Source organism: Centropristis striata, chromosome 24 (assembly GCF_030273125.1).
Source record: "Centropristis striata isolate RG_2023a ecotype Rhode Island chromosome 24, C.striata_1.0, whole genome shotgun sequence".
Taxonomy (NCBI): Eukaryota; Metazoa; Chordata; class Actinopteri; order Perciformes; family Serranidae; genus Centropristis; species Centropristis striata.
In genome coordinates this window covers 9,169,741-9,187,696 of record NC_081540.1, presented here as the reverse complement: position 1 = coordinate 9,187,696, position 17,956 = coordinate 9,169,741, and the positions used below count along the sequence as shown (strand labels likewise).

The window sequence follows — 17,956 nt, the reverse complement described above, 5'->3', positions numbered from 1 at the left end:
TATCACACTTTTGCATTTAAGCAGCTGGAGACACATTGATGCATTAAATGTGAGTTTTTGGCCAGTATGGGACTTGAACCCATGACATTGGCGTTATTAGCACCACACTCTGACTTTGAAAGTTTTCTTTATAATAAAATCACTGAGGGAACCATTTATGGACAAAATAACATCACATTTTCATGATTAGTCAGATGTATTAGACTTGCTTGATTTGCTTCTATTACAGACACCTTGTCCATTAAGCCACATCGTCATGCTCTGCTCTATTCTGTCTTTTGCAGAAAATTAATGTTCCAGGGTTAAAACCAGACAGGATAAGCAAGTCTAATTTCATGAGATCAGTGGGAAAACATCTCCCAGTTTTGCGTTGAAGATGGAGTAACAGTTGAAAGAGTATAAGAATCCTTTTGAATTTAAGCAGCTACTGACAGATTGATTTGTTAATTAGTTTGTTCTTTTGCAAAAATAAAAAATCCAGGATGAAACCAAAACAAAATGAGAAGTCTTGAATGTTGTGGACTGGAAACAGTGGAAACATTTTACCACCAGACTTGAGCTTTTGGATATGAAGGAATTAGGACCCTCAATCTGATCCAAAGTCTGATGTCTTCACACGAAGCTGGACTACAATTTCACTTTGACATGGCTTTTTAAGTAGGAGAGAGATACAATAAATAATGAAATCTCCTTGAAAAGAGCCCTAATCCTGACTGGCTTTAGACAGTGATACGAGGGAAACTAAATCTTCTATACATATACATTTGCCTCTTGACGTTTTCTATTTTACTGAAGGACACTGGTAATGTGTTGAAACACAATCTCCATAAAGGAATCCTCATAAATCAACGACACAGCGATGGATTGGACAATACTGAATAATACAACGTTAATGAAACACATTCAACACTCTGATGACTCGGAGGAAAAGTACAGTACGAGGAAGTTGGTTTTGTTGTTGTGGCTTCACAGCAATACAAAGAAATTCCACTGCAACTCTGACAATCAGTGTTCTTTATGTACTTGTTTATATTCTGCTTGTTCAGCAGTACAGGCACCTGATTGTTCAACAGCCTGGGGGAATATCATTTGTGGTCAATTTGAGAAGCAAGTTGTTTAAAATGAGTGTGCCCCGCCTCCACCTTTAGCTCCACATCACAGGAGCTATAATTTTGAAGTATCTGTCCAAGAATAAGCCCAAAGTATCAAGCATGCGAGAATCCCCTGAGAAATCATTGATTACTGCTGGAAAAGAACTGAGAGCACAGAGAAAACATGGAGAAGATTGTTCCTGGCCTTTAAAGGGGCTGTGCACAACATTGAGAATAATAATATAGCAGTTAACAACTGTTTACATGTTGAGAGCTGTGTGCATGCAATGGACAAGTCACTTTAAAAGTCAATAAATTATGAAATAGTTTTATTTTATTGTAATTATAATTTATAATTGCTTAGGGAAGCGGGGACTTGGAGGTGAAATGAAAGAAACTTTGGATGCAGAACTGCTGACATTTGTTCTAAGATTACTTTATTAATCCCATAATAGGGAAATTCAACCTCAACCTCTTTAACCCATCCTTTTCACACACCAGTGAACACACCATGTAAGGAGCAGTGGGCAGCACATTTCTGCATGCCCAAGGCGCTGTGTGTGTGTGTGTGTGTATATGTGTGTGTGGGTTAGGTGAACTTCAGACCTTGGCCTGTTAGCCCTGGGATTCGAACTGGCGACCCTCCAGTTACAAACCCGATTCCTAACGTCTTATGGACTGCCCAATTTTAATTGCGACTTGCTGTGTGACCTCAAGGTAAATCCATCTACCTCAACTTCATTAAAAAGGAGTTATCAATCTTATAAATAGTTAACCGTCAACTCAAAGGCAATGTGAAATATATTTGCCTATATTTAAAATGAAACAATACTATCATAGATAAACCATACATTTCAGATTACAAAAGTGTCTTCAAATGAACCTGGTCTCACAGGAATCCGTGGAATAGCCACGGAATAACTCAAATTTCTGTGAAACTGACACGGGTTTTGCTACAATGCAAGTTAATGACAGTCATATCCCGTGGCTATTCCAAGGATATTTTTTCCTATTGGTTTGTTCCAAGTCACGTGACTTTCAAGGTCCCAGCAGTCAGAACAAAAAACATGGCAGACAGTTCTCATTTTTAGTGAAAAAAAACAATATTTTGACTTAGTTTCTGCATAAAAATGGATTTTGATCACATTTCTAGCGAGAAATATATGTTTTATTTTCTAAATATTCACTCAGTGAATGTACATAATCACTTTGTATGTTGGAATAGCCACGGGATATGACTGTCATTAACTTGCATTGTAGCAAAATCTGTGTCAGTTTCACGGAAATTTGAGTGATTCCGTGGCTATTCCACGGATTTTGAGTTAAGCAAATCCGTGGCTATTTCACGGATTCCTGTGAGACCAGGTTGCTTCAAATATAATGGATAATGGAGTCTGTTAGCTCAAGCTTTGTTTTTCCACCACAATTTCATTTACAGTCATGGAAAAAATTACCAGACCACTCTTTTTCGTTTAATGACGTTTTTTGCCCTAAACCTAGGTCAGTGGTTTTACAACATAAATCCACAGAAACTGCAGCCTTTTTTTACAGCCGCAGGCAGTACGTGTGTGCTATTTTTAGAATGCGCCGTTGTACCGCGAGCCACAAGTCACGATACGTACATATGTGCTGTGAAAAGCAATACGTACTTTGTGGTACTGACACATGACATCTTCTGTCGTTTATGTTGGAGAACTTGTTGGTGTATTCACTTGTCAAAAAACATAAGTTTGTCACGGTCAGCCATGGGTTTTTTTTTTTCTTCATTTACACTCAAGTACAGAACTATGCAAACAAAGACAAACATGGCTACAGGACGGTGCTGCTGCCTTGAAGTATAAAGACAAATTACAATTTGATCTTGTATGATTTATTAATTGAGTTTGACAGTGGTGGGTCATAAATAATATGTTTTAAGAAAGAAGAGGGCTGGACTCTTTCTCAGTGCTGGTCAGTTTGCTATCAATCTTACCACACAAAAATCCTCTGGCTTCTATCTTTCTGTCAGCACATAGTACTTTATGCATTTAGTTTAATATCTCATGCGACCTTGTCGACTCTAAAGCTCGACCCATCTCTCCTGTCAAACGGTCACAACATTAATTACAGTGCACATTACTTTGTCTTACAAGTCCCAGGGGTGGTGGCGTACACTCTAATGAATGGAATATTATTAATTAGTTGGGTGCAGTTGAGGTCAGTGTGTCTCTCTAAGTGGAAGTTCAGAGAAATGAGTGGCAGTCATTAGCATTGCATGATTACAGAAGTAATGTGACAGCTTTCTTCAAAATTTGAAGTTAGCCTGGGTATACCCATGCTGACTTGCGCGCTCGATTTCGTTTCGAATTGCAAGGTGGCATGACGTTCTTAGCCGATTCTTAGCCCTGCTTTTGGTATCCAATCACAGAACGGGGAAGGACGGGAGCTTGTAGTTTACTTACGGATCCAACATGGCTGCAGCAGACGTGATCTTGATGGACCCACATTTTTACCATTGTAAACTTTGGCTTTACACTCCTTTTATCATCTGCAAAAAGAATGTTTTAGCCTTGCTTCCAACAGGAAGCCTAATCTACCAACTAGCCCCAACAAGCCGCGAAAAACGAGCAATATGGCAGCGGACGCATTGCAATGGTTTGTGAAATATGTCATTATCGCTCGTTTTTTGATTCCAGTACACACAACTTATATTGATGTTTTTGACGGGAGAACAGGTTAGTATAAACAATTGAGCTCTCAGTAGTAAGTCATAGAAAAAATTAATAGACCGCCCTTTTTCTTCAATTTCTTGTTCATTTTAATGTACAACTAAAGGTACATTTGTTTGGACAAATATAATGATAAAAACAAAAAAAGAGCTGATATCTAGCCATTTTTTATGGTTTTCGTGATAATGATTTTGGTTATTATCTAGAAAACCATGGAAAATGGCTAGATATGAGCTCTTAAATTTAACTCTAATGAGCTATTTTTTTTATCATTATATTTGTCCAAACAAATGTACATTTAGTTGTACCAGGCATTAAAAGAAAGAGTGGCCTGATAAGTTTTTTCATGACTGTAAATGAAAGAGTGGAGGAAAAACGATGCTTGAGCTAACAGAGGCCATTATACATTTTATTTGAAGACACTTTTGTGCTCTGAAACGTATATCTACATGATAGTATAGTTTTATTTTAAATACAGGCAAATATATTTCACATTGCCTTTGAGTTGACGGTTAACTATTTATAAGATTAATAACTCCTCAGATATCTCCATTTTCAGCCCTTTTTGCACACTTACCTTAAGTTTGCTTTTTCTGCAGGTTTTGCCTGAGGGAACTTATAGCGTTACCGGGGTTACCACAGTAAGACAGGGGTATTGAGCCCGGCATATTACATTTCCACAATAACCCTACATTAACATAAGGAGAAAATGCATGAAATCAGAAGAATGCAAGCAAAGGCAACTTCTTCATTTGTCTTATTCATCAATTTTTTGCTCTATGATGCTGCTTTGACAAAAACAAGTCAATTGATTTTTCAATTTCTTCCACTTTTTAAGGCAAAAGCCTAGAACACCTTCAAATGAGGCATTTCCCCTGGTGAACAAAGTAAAAAACTAAACTTAAAAAAAAAAAAATAGAAAGTCCCAAATCCACAATTGTACAGAGCATGTTTTGGCGTTCTCGAGGCAGCTTATTATGTTGCTTAAAAGTGCTGTCACAGTCACATTTATAGCATTTAGAGCCATTGCAGCCTCTCACACTCACCAGGCGATTTAAGCTAAGTTAAGTCCACGAGGGTTCAGGGCCTTAGGACATTGGGTTTAAGCCAAAAATTCGCCAACTTTTGGAAGCAAGCTGCAACAAAGCACCTCACATTACCCTGTGTTGCATGAGGTCATGAACAGTTCTCCACTGGACAATATTTAAAAGGTTTAACGGGGCACTTTTGAGATTTTTGCTGCTATCGAAAACAGGAAGATTTTTCTTTCATCCTCTCCCTGACCTCAATGGTGTCCAGCCCTTTAGCTGCAGCTGGAGCTCATTGAGCTGCAGCGCGGGGTGTGCAGCCGACATCAGCACCTCTCTCATGTGAACTTTTACCGGCAGCAGGATAAAGACAGTTTCTGAGAAACGCTAACATTTGCAAAGAAAATGCTGAGCTTGTTTGGCTCCGTGGATTGAACAGTCTCTGTTATGCACTCGAACAAGAGTCGCCTGAGGTTGAGACTAACTGATTCCCGCCTACGTGACGTTTTACACATCTACGTTTTTTCCTAGGGCTCTACAATCAACCCCATTTTAAGTCATGCATACTGCAAGGATTTTTTTCTTGCTATATACATCTGCACTAATTATACCAAAAAGTCTATATTTACAAGTTTATATGTGGCTTAATGTTTTGGACTTTAATTTACAGAGACCTGTTTAGATCTGAGTGTCATTTGAACAAAACACAATAAGTATATAACTAAAACTCGGCCTTTGGGTCATTATTATTATCAAATTTGCCCTCTTTGGTTGGACATTAGTGATATAAATAGATACTGTGATGTCCTAAGTGCACTTCCTCAAAGACTCATTAGATTTATGGATCTGAACTGTTGGTGGGATGAAACTATTTCTGGGTTGCGAGACGCGTATTAATATTCTGCCTCATCCAGATCTATGCAGATGAAGATACATGGGTTCCATATTTGGAGCCGCGGGTATTTTTCATCGAAATCTGTAGGGAAATAAATAAGAGGATCTCACTGTGAGGCGTGTGTTATGGCTGCGGATGACTCGATAAAGGATTACGTGAACTTGTGGCACATTTATTTGTTCGAGGCCGTGACAACAGTGATCATAAAGAACAGACAAAGAACAATTTCTCCATCGCACAAACACAGATTCATCATGTTATAAATTCTTATCATTTTTAGTTTCTCTAAGAGTATGATTCCGATAAATGCTTTTTAAAATTGTATTGTGCGAAATAAATGCAGGACTATATTGTGTGAAGGAAGGATTTATTTTGGATTTCTGCGGACCCATGAAATGACCGAAGCTCATCTGATGATCTTACATAAAGCTGAACTAGTCAAGCTTTTATTTATTAGAAATTTTATATTTTTATTATTCTAAATTAAGTTTTTCTATCACTAATAGATGAAACTGAAAGTGTGGATGGATAGATCATGAAAATAACAGTTGAAATTAATTTTGTACTGCCACTCAATACCATCACCATGCCCATAATTGCTACCCTAACCTCAATCAACACCAATTATGATTTACCTTAACCCAACCAAGGCTTTTTTGTCTCACACCGAATTAAACATTCATAGTGGTCTAAGATCAGAAACTCTTCTATTTTTGGAAGAATGGTTTGTAACAGTTTTGAAAAGGCAATGATAAATAATCTTGTCATGCCAAAATGTGTGAAAGATGTATTGTTTGTATATGTAATTTAATTTAATTTAATGTAATTAATGTTTCCATCCACTTTCTTTTATGTAAATTGTCGAATTGTACGTATGAAAGAAACATGAATGCAACTTTTCCATCATATTTTCCATTAAATCTTGCTTCACCCTTTTTCTACAGTGGTGAACTGGAGAATTAGCACCACCAGCTGTTAACATTACAGTAGTTCATGGAAGATCACATTATTTACATTTTCTTTTGCCATATTTTAGTTTATTGCATCATAATTTGCACTTTGTTTGGAAGGAAACTTGACCTGTAACACCATGCAAAATTGCCAAATGTATTCATGTCTTAACAGGAACAGGAAATTAGTCATTTATTTGCAGGAAGTGGAGCAAAAACTGCCGCAATAGTGCGCCACAGGAATGAGTTCTTAAACCTGGAAGTAAGTTAGCATTTTAGCGCCCTGGGGTCTAACCTATCAAACTCAGTGAGGATTTTGAATGGGTTTGTGTTTAGATGCCTGAAATAAGCTCTGTGGTTAACAGAAGCTGAAGAGATGTTCGTGTTTTTTTTGTACGACATAAAATTCATTAGTAAATACCCCCATTTATTACTTTTGGAGTTTTTACGTGTCCTTAAAAAGGCGGTTGCTAACAAGATGCTAAATGAGACTACAGTGGTTGTCGGGGACATTAAACTTCATCACGCCGGACACGGCAGGAACTCTTTTACTAGTCCGCCTCACAGCCTCTACTCGGGTTTTTCAATGCTCTTGCAAACTCTTGTGGATCGTAAATTATGTAAATAAACAATTTATTAGGCTACGCTTTCCCTAGCTTGACAAAGCCGCTGGTTAGCTTGTGGTTGCGGCCGTGACGTTAAAGTCATGCGACCGTGGCGTAGTTCAGTATGCCATAGCCTTAGCTTTTTACTTCTGTCAGCTGCATTAACGCTTCAAACATAATAAAAGTGGTGTTCATTTGTGAAGATTATCCTGCTGAACAAAATGTGTCAGCAACAGAAATGTGTGTTTGCCACAGAGCTTATTTTCTACCATGATCCAAAATCCAATGCAAAAATCCCACAGGCTAATTCTCAATATACCACATGGAGATGCTACTTCTGGGTTGGCTTACAGAAATAAGTAATTTAATTTGCTCTCTATATGTTTGTTTTCACCTGAACAAACTATAGATCCAGTGATTCAAACGGTACTTTTACTCCCAATGTGTTTTTTTTTTGTTCACAAAACTACTTAGTTGAAATATGAAGATGAAAGAGTGCAACTTATAGAAACTTGTATGATCATCTAAACAGTATTTAAGAGCTGATACTAATATTAATCAACTTTTCTGTCAGAAACAGAAGATTTTCACTCAAGGTTATTACCTTATCAAGCAAAATATGGATTGATAAACAAGTGGTCAAGCATTTCATTCCTTGCTGCATTTAAACCTTACATGTAAAGTGTAAAAGTGCCACCAAATCTGCAGTACTGGCTTAGATGTTTTTTGAAATACACCTTCACACAAGACACTAGTCTTCTATTGTGCTCAAGGACACGTTTTCTCTCCTCCTGCTCATTCTGCCAACTGCCAACTTGTTGTTATCGATGTTTTATTGATTTTATTGTTATGGTATTGACATCAACCTGCCAAAGGGACTAAAGATGGAAATTAGCTGTTGGCTATAATCTTGCATATTTACATGTATATGTTCATTAATATGTATTGTCCCTGTTTTAAATAAATAAACTCAAACTCAAGGAATTTAACACAAAATGCATCAAAATATTCACTTTACCCTCTTTCTCTGCTAAATCTTTTTTATTCACATCACAAAACTTTACACTCACAAAAACAACTTATAGTTTTCCCCCCTCTGAAGCAGTGGGAATCATTTTTTATGTACCTAATTTCACTGAACTCTGACTGACACTGAAGTGGCTGTTAAAGCACATAATGATATGTTAAACTGTTTGGGGGGTTTTGGTGAAGTTTACCGTAGAGATTTTTTTATGCATTATACATTTGAGTGGGAAATAATGATCTGCCACCTTTTGTTATCGTGGTAAACAAATCTGGACTGTTTTTCCTGCTCATCCGCAAGCTGATTTTATTTCTATTTTCTAGCTTTAAAGGTAAACAATGCAGAATTCCCCCCTCCTCCAAAAAAAGAAGTATAGACAAAAGATTTTCCTCTCAGTCAAAACTTATGACCCATTAGAACTGTATGGTGGTGTCTGTATCTGTAGAGACCCTGCCCTTCGCCTGTATTTTTCTCCGTTTTTCATTTAGCTTCCTTTGGGATGTTTCTAGGTGTGACCCTTTTGGTATGAAGCTACAAAATTAGCCAACCTGATTTCACAAAATGACGTGAAATGACCACAACTTTTTAAACACCGAATTCTCTGTTATGTGTTAAAATTACGTGCCCAACACCACTGACCTAGGTTAAGGGCAAAGTTTATATAGGGCAAGGTTTAGGTCAGTTAAACAAGTAAGTAAATGTACATAAATGCTGGAGGTAAAGTAGTTACGAGGGTTAAGTGAGCCACGTAAGTTACGTAACAAACATAAGTTGTTTTCACACGGGACACGAACCCCGTTCTCGTGGGTGAAAGCCCACCGTTTGTTCAAAGTATCCACCCTTCCTGCCACAAGTGTGACATCCACCATTTAAACTCTGCATGGCCATTAATAATTACTAGGACTGTTGTTGTTACCAGGATATCCAAAAAGGATCCCTATTGTCTTTACATTGGCATTGTTTCCGTGCTGGTGCCACGTTATGTGTCAAAACTATGTGCCACCAACATGGAAACAATGCTAATTTTTTAAATTTGGTGTTAAGAAGTCTTGGTCATTTGACGTAATTTCATGAGATCAGGCTGAAATAGCTGACAGAGCTCTGACAACAAAATGCCAAAGCGACTGTAAATCTGGTGTTTTCTTTCACTTCGTAAAGTCATCAAGGAGGGAGGTTTTAATGTGTTTACAAACAGAAAGCGACAATTCCTGCATAGTATGCCTTTAAAAACTTAAGCCTGTATGTGATGATGGTGATTTGAAATCTCTTCCCAATTTCTTTGTGCCTTGTGCAGTTCATGTCACAGAGCAGAGTTTTGTCATGGCACAGCTGTCCTTGTTCCAATGTTCCGTATGTGCCATAATCATATTCATTGGTACACTTTAATCCGGTGCGCTTTCATCTGTATTCATTGGTACGTCTTTTCTCAGACATCCTAAAATACACTGCTGGCGGTGTCGTAGTCTTTGCTAATGTGAGAAGTGCTGGGCAGGGACTTGAGGTACTCCATGTGCCTCCTGGCGTCCTCCTGGTTGTGTTTGATGTAGTAAATGATGTAAGCAGTCACCATGGAGAACCAGCAGAACATGGCCACAAACATGGCCACATCAGTCGTCTTGTGGTGAAAATTACAAAAGTTGATCCCCGAGTCCAGAACTTGGATCACCGGCTGCCCCACGTACTCCTCCTGCACCGACGTGTAGCAGCTGACCTCGTTCACCGTCTCGGGGTCGAGCCTCAGCTCCCTCAGCACCTCCTGCAGGGAGCACTCGCAGTGCCAGGGGTTGTCAGATAATCGGATACGGGCGTGGAGCTTGGAGAAGGTGTCCTTGGGGAGGCTACTGAGGTGGTTGTTTGAAAGATCCAAAGTCCGGAGGCTCTCGGAAATTCCTTGAAAGGCGCCGACCTCCACGGTCTCAATGGCATTGTGAGATAAGTCCAGTTCCCTGAGGCGGTGGAGGTCTGTGAAGGTCTCCTTTGGGATGTGTCTGATCCTGTTCGATGAAAGCAAGAGAACAACAGTGTCCTTGGGCAAGTTCGACGGGATGGTCTCCAAGTTGCGCGAGGTGCACTGCACCACCACGCCGTTCCTGTCCGTGCAGTGACAGATCTTAGGGCAAGCACACGCAGTCATAATCACAGAGAGAAGCCACAATGTTCCCACTGACAAAAGAGAACCACAGGAAGGAGGTTTTATGAATGACCTGCACCTGTGAAAGGCCCCCATCAGCGGACTGAAATCAGCCCTGCGTTAAAACAACGCAAGGGGTTTGCGTTGGTGGGGGTGCATTGCATTAGGTACGGGTGAGACATGAAAGACTGTCCAGGAAGTCAAGTAAGAGTGACTAATCCTTCAATTTTAAGGCCAAAAGACAACGATTATTGACAGGATTTTACAACTCAGCCTTGCAGAAAGCAACCTTTTCTAATTAACACTTCCAAGTGATTCCCAATGAGGTAATCCAGTGGGATTTTTAGGGATTCAACTAAAGTTTTAATCTGCTGGCAAAGCAACCTTAGATTGCCTTAGAAAGCCACTTAGATTGATAATGTTTGTGTCCTGTTGTTGGAAGTTAAGTCCAGAAACCCTGTTTTTGTGGCTTTGGTGTCTAAATCAAACATTAACATGACGTGTACAGCATTAACAACATGTTTAGAGCAGCAATTGCAATGTTTAAAACAGCAGTTTTTAGAACACATTTTATACCTGTTCATGAGAAAACATTGCAGAAGTACGTGTAGTAAAAGTGTACAGAGGTTCAACTTTGTTGAAGCCAGGTGACCCAGCAGTTTTTTGCCATCTTGGCACTGGCCTCATTCAGAAAAATGTTTCCTTCAGACCTTAAAGTCTGTCTGAACACGGTCTTCGTCTGGGCGTTAATGACTCTAAATTACCGCTCATCATTTACCGAGCCCTGATCCAACACAAAGGGAGCAAATGTCCAAAGGTTTGCATTCTATCTAAATGAGATGTCAGAGTGCAGTGCAGCTAAGGAGAGATGGGAAGCCATGACCGTGTCTCCGGGGTGCGAAGGGGGCACGTCTTCTTGGCAGATTGAAAGAAAAACCTGTGGTAGAACAAGACAGAAAGAGATAAGAGGATGGATGGACACAAGGTAAGATAAAGAATATGTCAACACTCTCCTGAAAGTTCATATTCAGGAATCTCTTTGTTTTGATTGCCTGCTAAGTCTCTAAATGCTGTTAAAGGCAACTCTTTTAACATCATGTTGATATTTTTAATGTTAATTTTCTGGACATATCTTAAATCAGACAATCAGTGAACTTTCTACTCCGTCTCCCCTTTTCAGAATCTTTCCTCCTCGGAGGAGAAGCTACTAAAGTTCAACATTATCATAATAATAGCATGTTTCTATAGTATGCATTCCTTTGCTCAGCATTTCCCTCTTTGACAAAATGCCGTTAAACAAGGTGTGGGCTCATTAGTATTCAGAGATGAACTTTGGAAACAATGATTTGTGATTAAATAGTAAAGTATCTGCGCTCTGTAAGATTCACAGGGATGCATGTGAGAGCAGTGAAGGTCAGAATGCAAATTGCATCAACGGTATCGGACACAATGCATCGGCTGGAAGATAAAAGGAGAGCTGATAAGCAGGAGACAGCTTCTGGATCAAGATGATGAATGTCACACAAGTTGCTCAGAAACAGTTTCCGATCCCCGCAGGAGTCCTAGGAGAATATTAATATTGTTTATCTAAATGTCTCCATAAAACTACCTCAGTGAAATATAACAGGAATATTATTGGGAACGGGAATATTATATATTATAATGTATGAACTAACAGCATAGATTCTTGAGAACAAATGATAGGAATATTATAGGATAAGAATATATACATAATAGATTACATGTAAAAAAAATAAAATTATTTAAAAATACTACAAGATTTAATTCTGCATCAGGGCATATTCCTTTTTTTTAATTCATTTATTTTTTTCTAAGAAAAATGTTCAAGCTTTCATTTTATACCTCAATATATTAACAGTTATTGTTATTACTATTATTTTTATTATTATTATTTTGTGGAAAAATAACTGCTTCTGGCTTTCATTCTGGTTCTTAATAAATAATGTGTTTTGGACATTTTGAGCTCCAGGAAAACCTCATTAATAAATGATTAATCAATCTAGAAAATACTCAACAGACTATAAAAACATAGTTGCAGCCCCAAGAACAGTAAAGTTCACCTAAGAAAATTACGAAGGCAACATCTTAAAGAGCATTTCAGCAGTGAGAAATGAAGAATTATGTAAATAATATACTGGATAACGCCCAGCTGCTGACAAACTAATCTCAAGATGAACAACCACCTAGAAACAAAAATCTCTTAGCTAAATTGGCCCTTTTCGTTGTTTTATTACTTGCATATTAATACAATTAAACTAGCCTGCAGAAACTCAACCACAGCAATAAAAAAAGCGCTAAAAAGTGAGTTGATATTGTTATTTGGCTCGACACTTACCTTAGCTTCACTCTGTCCGGTTCACATCACCGTGGATTGTTTTTTTTTTTATAGATTTAACATCCCGGAATACATAAATATCCGCTGAAAAATCCACAAATCTTCCTTTGCAAATAAATGCAATGTTTGTTGCAATAATCACAGAGTGCAGAGGCAGTTGAAGAGTCCGCAGCCAACAGTTTGATCGCAGTTTAAAACCTCCTGTCAGTGCAGGTTTGCAGCAGCTGTGTGTGTGTCAGTGGATGTGTGGATATGCGCAGAGGCGCAGCAGCTGCACCGCTCTGGTCCCGGTGCATCCTCCCACTGTGTTTAACGGATCCCTGCTGATCCACGAGTCACCGGGAACACGCCTGCCATTAAGCCCCCACCACACAGAAAGTCACTTTACAGTACATTTCTGCAGGTTATCATCCTATCTGTCATAACATCATTATAATGACAGTCATTTCCCCCTGTGGTGGAAGATGTACTTAAATCTTTTACTTAAGTAAAAACAGTAATACCACTTTGTTACAGAAGTAAAAATGTATTTGCATTGAAATGTAATTGAAGTGATTAGTAATTATTGATGCATACAACACTTTAATGTTGCAGCAGCTGTCAAAAGTGGAGCTAATTTTAATTACTTTCTATACTGCTGGGTTTAGCTATATAAAACTTATTTTGCATTGTTCAGTATTTGAGTAACCTACAAAGTAACTAAAGTTATCAAATACATGTAGTTCAGTAAAAAGAACAGTATTTTACATTTCAAAATTGTTGAGTACTATATTGGGTATTTAGTTACTTTCCACCACTCTTTTACCTTGATATTATACAGAATGTTACACAATTGAAGTAATAGTAATTTTAAAAAAAGTGAGTTATTACTAGAGTTACTTTATACTTCCACTCTAACAAGTCATTTGTTCGGTCCTGTGCTTGCTTGACCCATCGATCCACCCAGACCTCTAACACCTGCGCAGCTTTTGTCGCTCTTTATACCTTTCTTTGCTCCCATCATAATTACTGAACGCCTAATAATTAATGTAAATTTGTGTCGTAATAAGCTGTTTGTGGGTAGGACAGTCTTCTGTTGATTAGTTAATAAGCTTCTTAGATCTTAATACTTTTCCCACGACTGTATTCAGTTCTTAACTATAAAACTACCAAGGTTAAAGTGTTTTATACAAATATAAAATAACATTTATGCTGCACAGGCAAAGTACGAATTTAGTAACTTGTGATGGATGCTCAACATCATTCTGGTGTTTACTATGATTGGCTGATTTCTTGAAAAAAAAAATTTCAGACTGAAATTGATTTTTTGTTGCTGCTCTATTGTACAGTCATCTCCATCACCTACAGTATCTGTTCATTCCGCTACACCCACTGATGTATTAAATTTAAATTTCATGCTCACTTGCACCTTTGAATGGCACCTAGAACTCTTCTTTATGTTCTCAGGTCTCCTCTGCCTGCTTTGCTTTGCACATTTAATTTAAATCATATCCCTGTTTGTACTTGTTTGATGCAACAGTTAAAGGAAAGTTAAGTGTAATGTGCAGTGCATAACTCAAAACCAAAGAGCACTTAGTAAATTAACAGTGCAGCCTGTTCCAAATCACCTCTTTAAGAATGCATGTACTTCTTTTCTATTGGACAAAAAAACTATTAATACCCAATAACACCTGGCGTTTGTCTTCAGTGTGAAAGGTTACAATCAGTATTCATTCCCGGGAAAAATGACTATTCACGGATATTTATTGAAATATTATGCCTGCTTGGAGACGCTCATTTTTGCCTTTGCCTTTTTCTTTTTCTAGAAAAAGAAAAAGTTTTATTCACTTTCCTTGGAGCTAAAATGATACAGAACTACATTAAATCATTTTCAAAGAATGAGTTACTGTCTGTTGAGTCATAAGAAATCATAAATGATTTAGAGAGAGTAGGTGAGCTGTTAAAATTATCAATATGTTAATGGAATCAGGACAGACAGGAAGTAGTACGCTGTTGTTTGGGATAACTTCTAATTGGAGTAATGGGCTTACAGTCTATTGGGACATTTTGGGTATTGGAAATAATTGGCGTGTTTGTGGCTTTAAATTTGACACTTTAGAAAAAACAAAAACAGGAAAAGGTACGCTCATCTACTGGCCATGGGAAAATACTTTATTGTCCTTGTTATATGTGCTAACTTTGGTGAAAAAAAGTTAATTATAATCATGTATCATTATTGCACAGTCACCAATAGGCTGTAATGTGATGATGAGGTAGAAAGCAAGAATTTAGAGTGACTGCTCTGTTTTAGAGGTCCTGGAACCTCATTTCTCTGCCTGTAACCGATTGTTTGCCCCTGGTGTCCCACTCTGTCATTCTTCATAAACATTGATTGCAATTGTCCTGCCCTGATGGAGGACTTCAATACGGAGCCCTTCAGTGACAACAGACCTTTTGAAGGAAGTCCCAGCTGCATGGCGGTGACGCCAAGGCCAGCACGAATGCAACCAGCGATTTTGCGAAGCATCTGCATGATTAAATGGCATGCAATGTGCCCTGTCAATTTTGCTGAAAGGCAGAATCACTGATTATATTGACCACTGAAGCATTTTCGTGTGCATGAGTTTGCCGTGTTGCAACAGTATTTAAAATCCCAACTCACGCTTATTAATGTATTTCTCTTGCTCCCGGGCATAAGATTTACTTCACATTCTCTGATGCCTCACATACTTGAAACTTGCCAAGCCATTTGTTTCCCACCCTTTCTCATCCTGACGGACTCCTGGCACACTTCCCGCCTGGTAACCCATCTTTAATAAATCCCAGCTCCTCCTCAGGATAACAATGGTTTGGAGCCGGGCCAATTTTTGGAACCTTTGTTGCAATTCTTGGATATATTTATCACCAACAGACTTCTTTTGCTGTTGTTTTCATCTCCACTCTTCACTTTCTGCCTGCTTTGTTACAGATGACATTGTGATGTCACTCTGAAAGCACCACTGTGTGCCCTACAGTCTACATTGACCTCTTCAGTTCATTTTACACTGCTTTCCCGCTGCAGAGACTGTCTGACATTGGATTTTGCTCGCTCTGCTTGCAACAGCCTCCACTCACAGGGGAGGACACAGCGTGTTTTAGCACTATGACCCCCCACGTCAATCTCAGAGCGTTGAAGGGAAGAAGCTGGGGATATCCTCACACTTCAAGACATTTGCAACGCCTTAGATTCGCACAATGTCCCCCTCATTGCTTTGACATCAGTCCTTTGAATTATAGAGAAGGTTGTCTGTAAGCAGCTTACAGCAATGCTGAGTGATAGCATGGACCCAGTCCAACTTGGACGCCAAGCCAACACAGGGGCAGAGAATGCATTTACGTTTTGGGACGAGCCCAGTCGGACAAACCCTTATTGAAGCGTTATTGGAGGTAAATTGACTGAGGGGAGTGCAGTCTAAGGCACAGGGGTTTGGCCATCTGATTTGCTGATGTCCTTTTTTTGTTATGGCTCAAGCCAATATTGGAGAAACAAATCAAATGTTTTGTGTGAACACCTTTGTGACAGATTTTCCCTGTGATGGTCCAAAGAAATTATTTCTTTTAAATGCAGGAGATTATGTGATCAGTTGTCTTGCCATATACTGTAAGCCTCTCAGGTCCCTGAGTAGCTGCACTGCAATATACATTAAGCTTACCAAGTATTGTCTTCTTATATCTAGCAATAGAATCTTAATTATCTTGTTTTGAGTATAATTTACCTACTGACAATAGCTTCATGTGCCTATTTTAAGAACATGTGTCCCTTTGTCTTGTATAGTTGATAAAACCTAAAAAAAGTTATTTTGTAACAAAATTGAGTGAATAAACCCTCTTCACAGGGATTTCAGTCTTGTTTAAAGACTTCTTTTAAGGATTGACATTGTTAACTTTTTCATGCTTTTCAATCTATTCAGCTGTTGAATGCTATTTCAAAAGCATTTTCTACATACCAGTGTCTACCCACAGATACTTGTAATGACAAAAAAAGTATTGCTGGCTTATTTTAATGTGTGTGTTTAAAGCCTAGATATTTTTACTTTTAAGAATTCTTACAAAGAAAATGTACTTACTGCACTGGCAGATAATTTTACTTGGTTCAAACATGTATTTGCTTAATTCTAGTTACTTTTTTTGTCAGTTGGTTTTTGCAGTGTGTAAATCACATCAAGCAATGGAATAATATCTCTGATAGAGTTGTGATGTGGAGAGAGCCATTTGGGTTTTTTCTGCATAGAGAAAATAAAAACACATCCTCATACATTAATGACAGAATAGGTAATTTGTCATGACTTTCTTTAAATTACATACATGACAGTTTGTGACGGTCATAGAAATTGGGTGAAAGTCCCATCTCTGCAGATGTTAATGCCCTTAACACTATATCTACTGACTTGTCCAATGTGTATGAATGCACACTTTGACTGTACATTATCATGGACTAGCCTCAATGTATTCATCTGAGTTCTTGAACCCATATGTCACTCATGAAGATCAATGGTCCACCAGCTTCTACATGGCTGATCAGTTTAAAAAACGCATTTGCTCATGTGTTGATCAATGAACGTACACTAACATCTCGTACCAAACACTATACTCTTACATCACTTAACACCAACTTATGCTGGGTGAAGGCGCTAGGACAGCGTTCTAAGAACTATGATCATTCTAAGAACTATGATCATTCTAAGAACTATGATCGTTCTAGTTTTTTAAGTGTAGACACAATAAAAATGGTTCTTGTTCTTGGAAAAGTTATTCCGGGCCAAAAGAAGCCAATTGTGCAAGGAATTGCACATAGTTTTTCTAAAAACAGATAAATATGAACTCCTTGGTTTAAATAGTCCAGATACAGTTATTCTCGACACATACTTACATCTCGTACCAAACACTGTACTCTTAACATCAACTTATGCTGGGTGAAGGCGCTAGGACGGCGTTCTAAGAACTATGATCATCGATACATAGATACAATTAAAACGTTTTTTGTTCTTGGAAAAGTTCTTCCGGTCCGAAAAACGCCAAATGTGCAACCAACTGCACATAGCTTTTCTAAAAACGGATATATATAAACTCATTAGTTTCAATAATCCAGATACATAGATTAATTCTTGACATTTGAGTTTGAGTTGTCCTGTCAACACTCTTTTCTCTTT

General features: G+C 38.2%; 2 protein-coding genes across 2 annotated transcripts in view; one reads left to right on the top strand and one right to left on the bottom strand.

The window, feature by feature from the left end:
• The window catches only part of LOC131962731 (fibronectin type III domain-containing protein 4-like), a 138,428-nt gene that overhangs the window by 10,076 nt on the left and 110,396 nt on the right, over positions 1-17,956 (top strand). The window lies entirely within an intron of this gene.
• Positions 9,495-11,287, bottom strand: LOC131962730 (leucine-rich repeat-containing protein 3-like). Its single transcript, XM_059327773.1, has one exon. It carries the CDS (start codon positions 10,526-10,528, stop codon positions 9,737-9,739), a length of 792 nt encoding a protein of 263 aa, XP_059183756.1. The 5' UTR covers positions 10,529-11,287; the 3' UTR covers positions 9,495-9,736.

Coding starts and splice junctions, on each gene's coding strand:
- LOC131962730 (XM_059327773.1), bottom strand. CDS start 10,528: ATGGGGGCCTTTCACAGGTGCAGGTCATTCATAAAACCTCCTTCCTGT.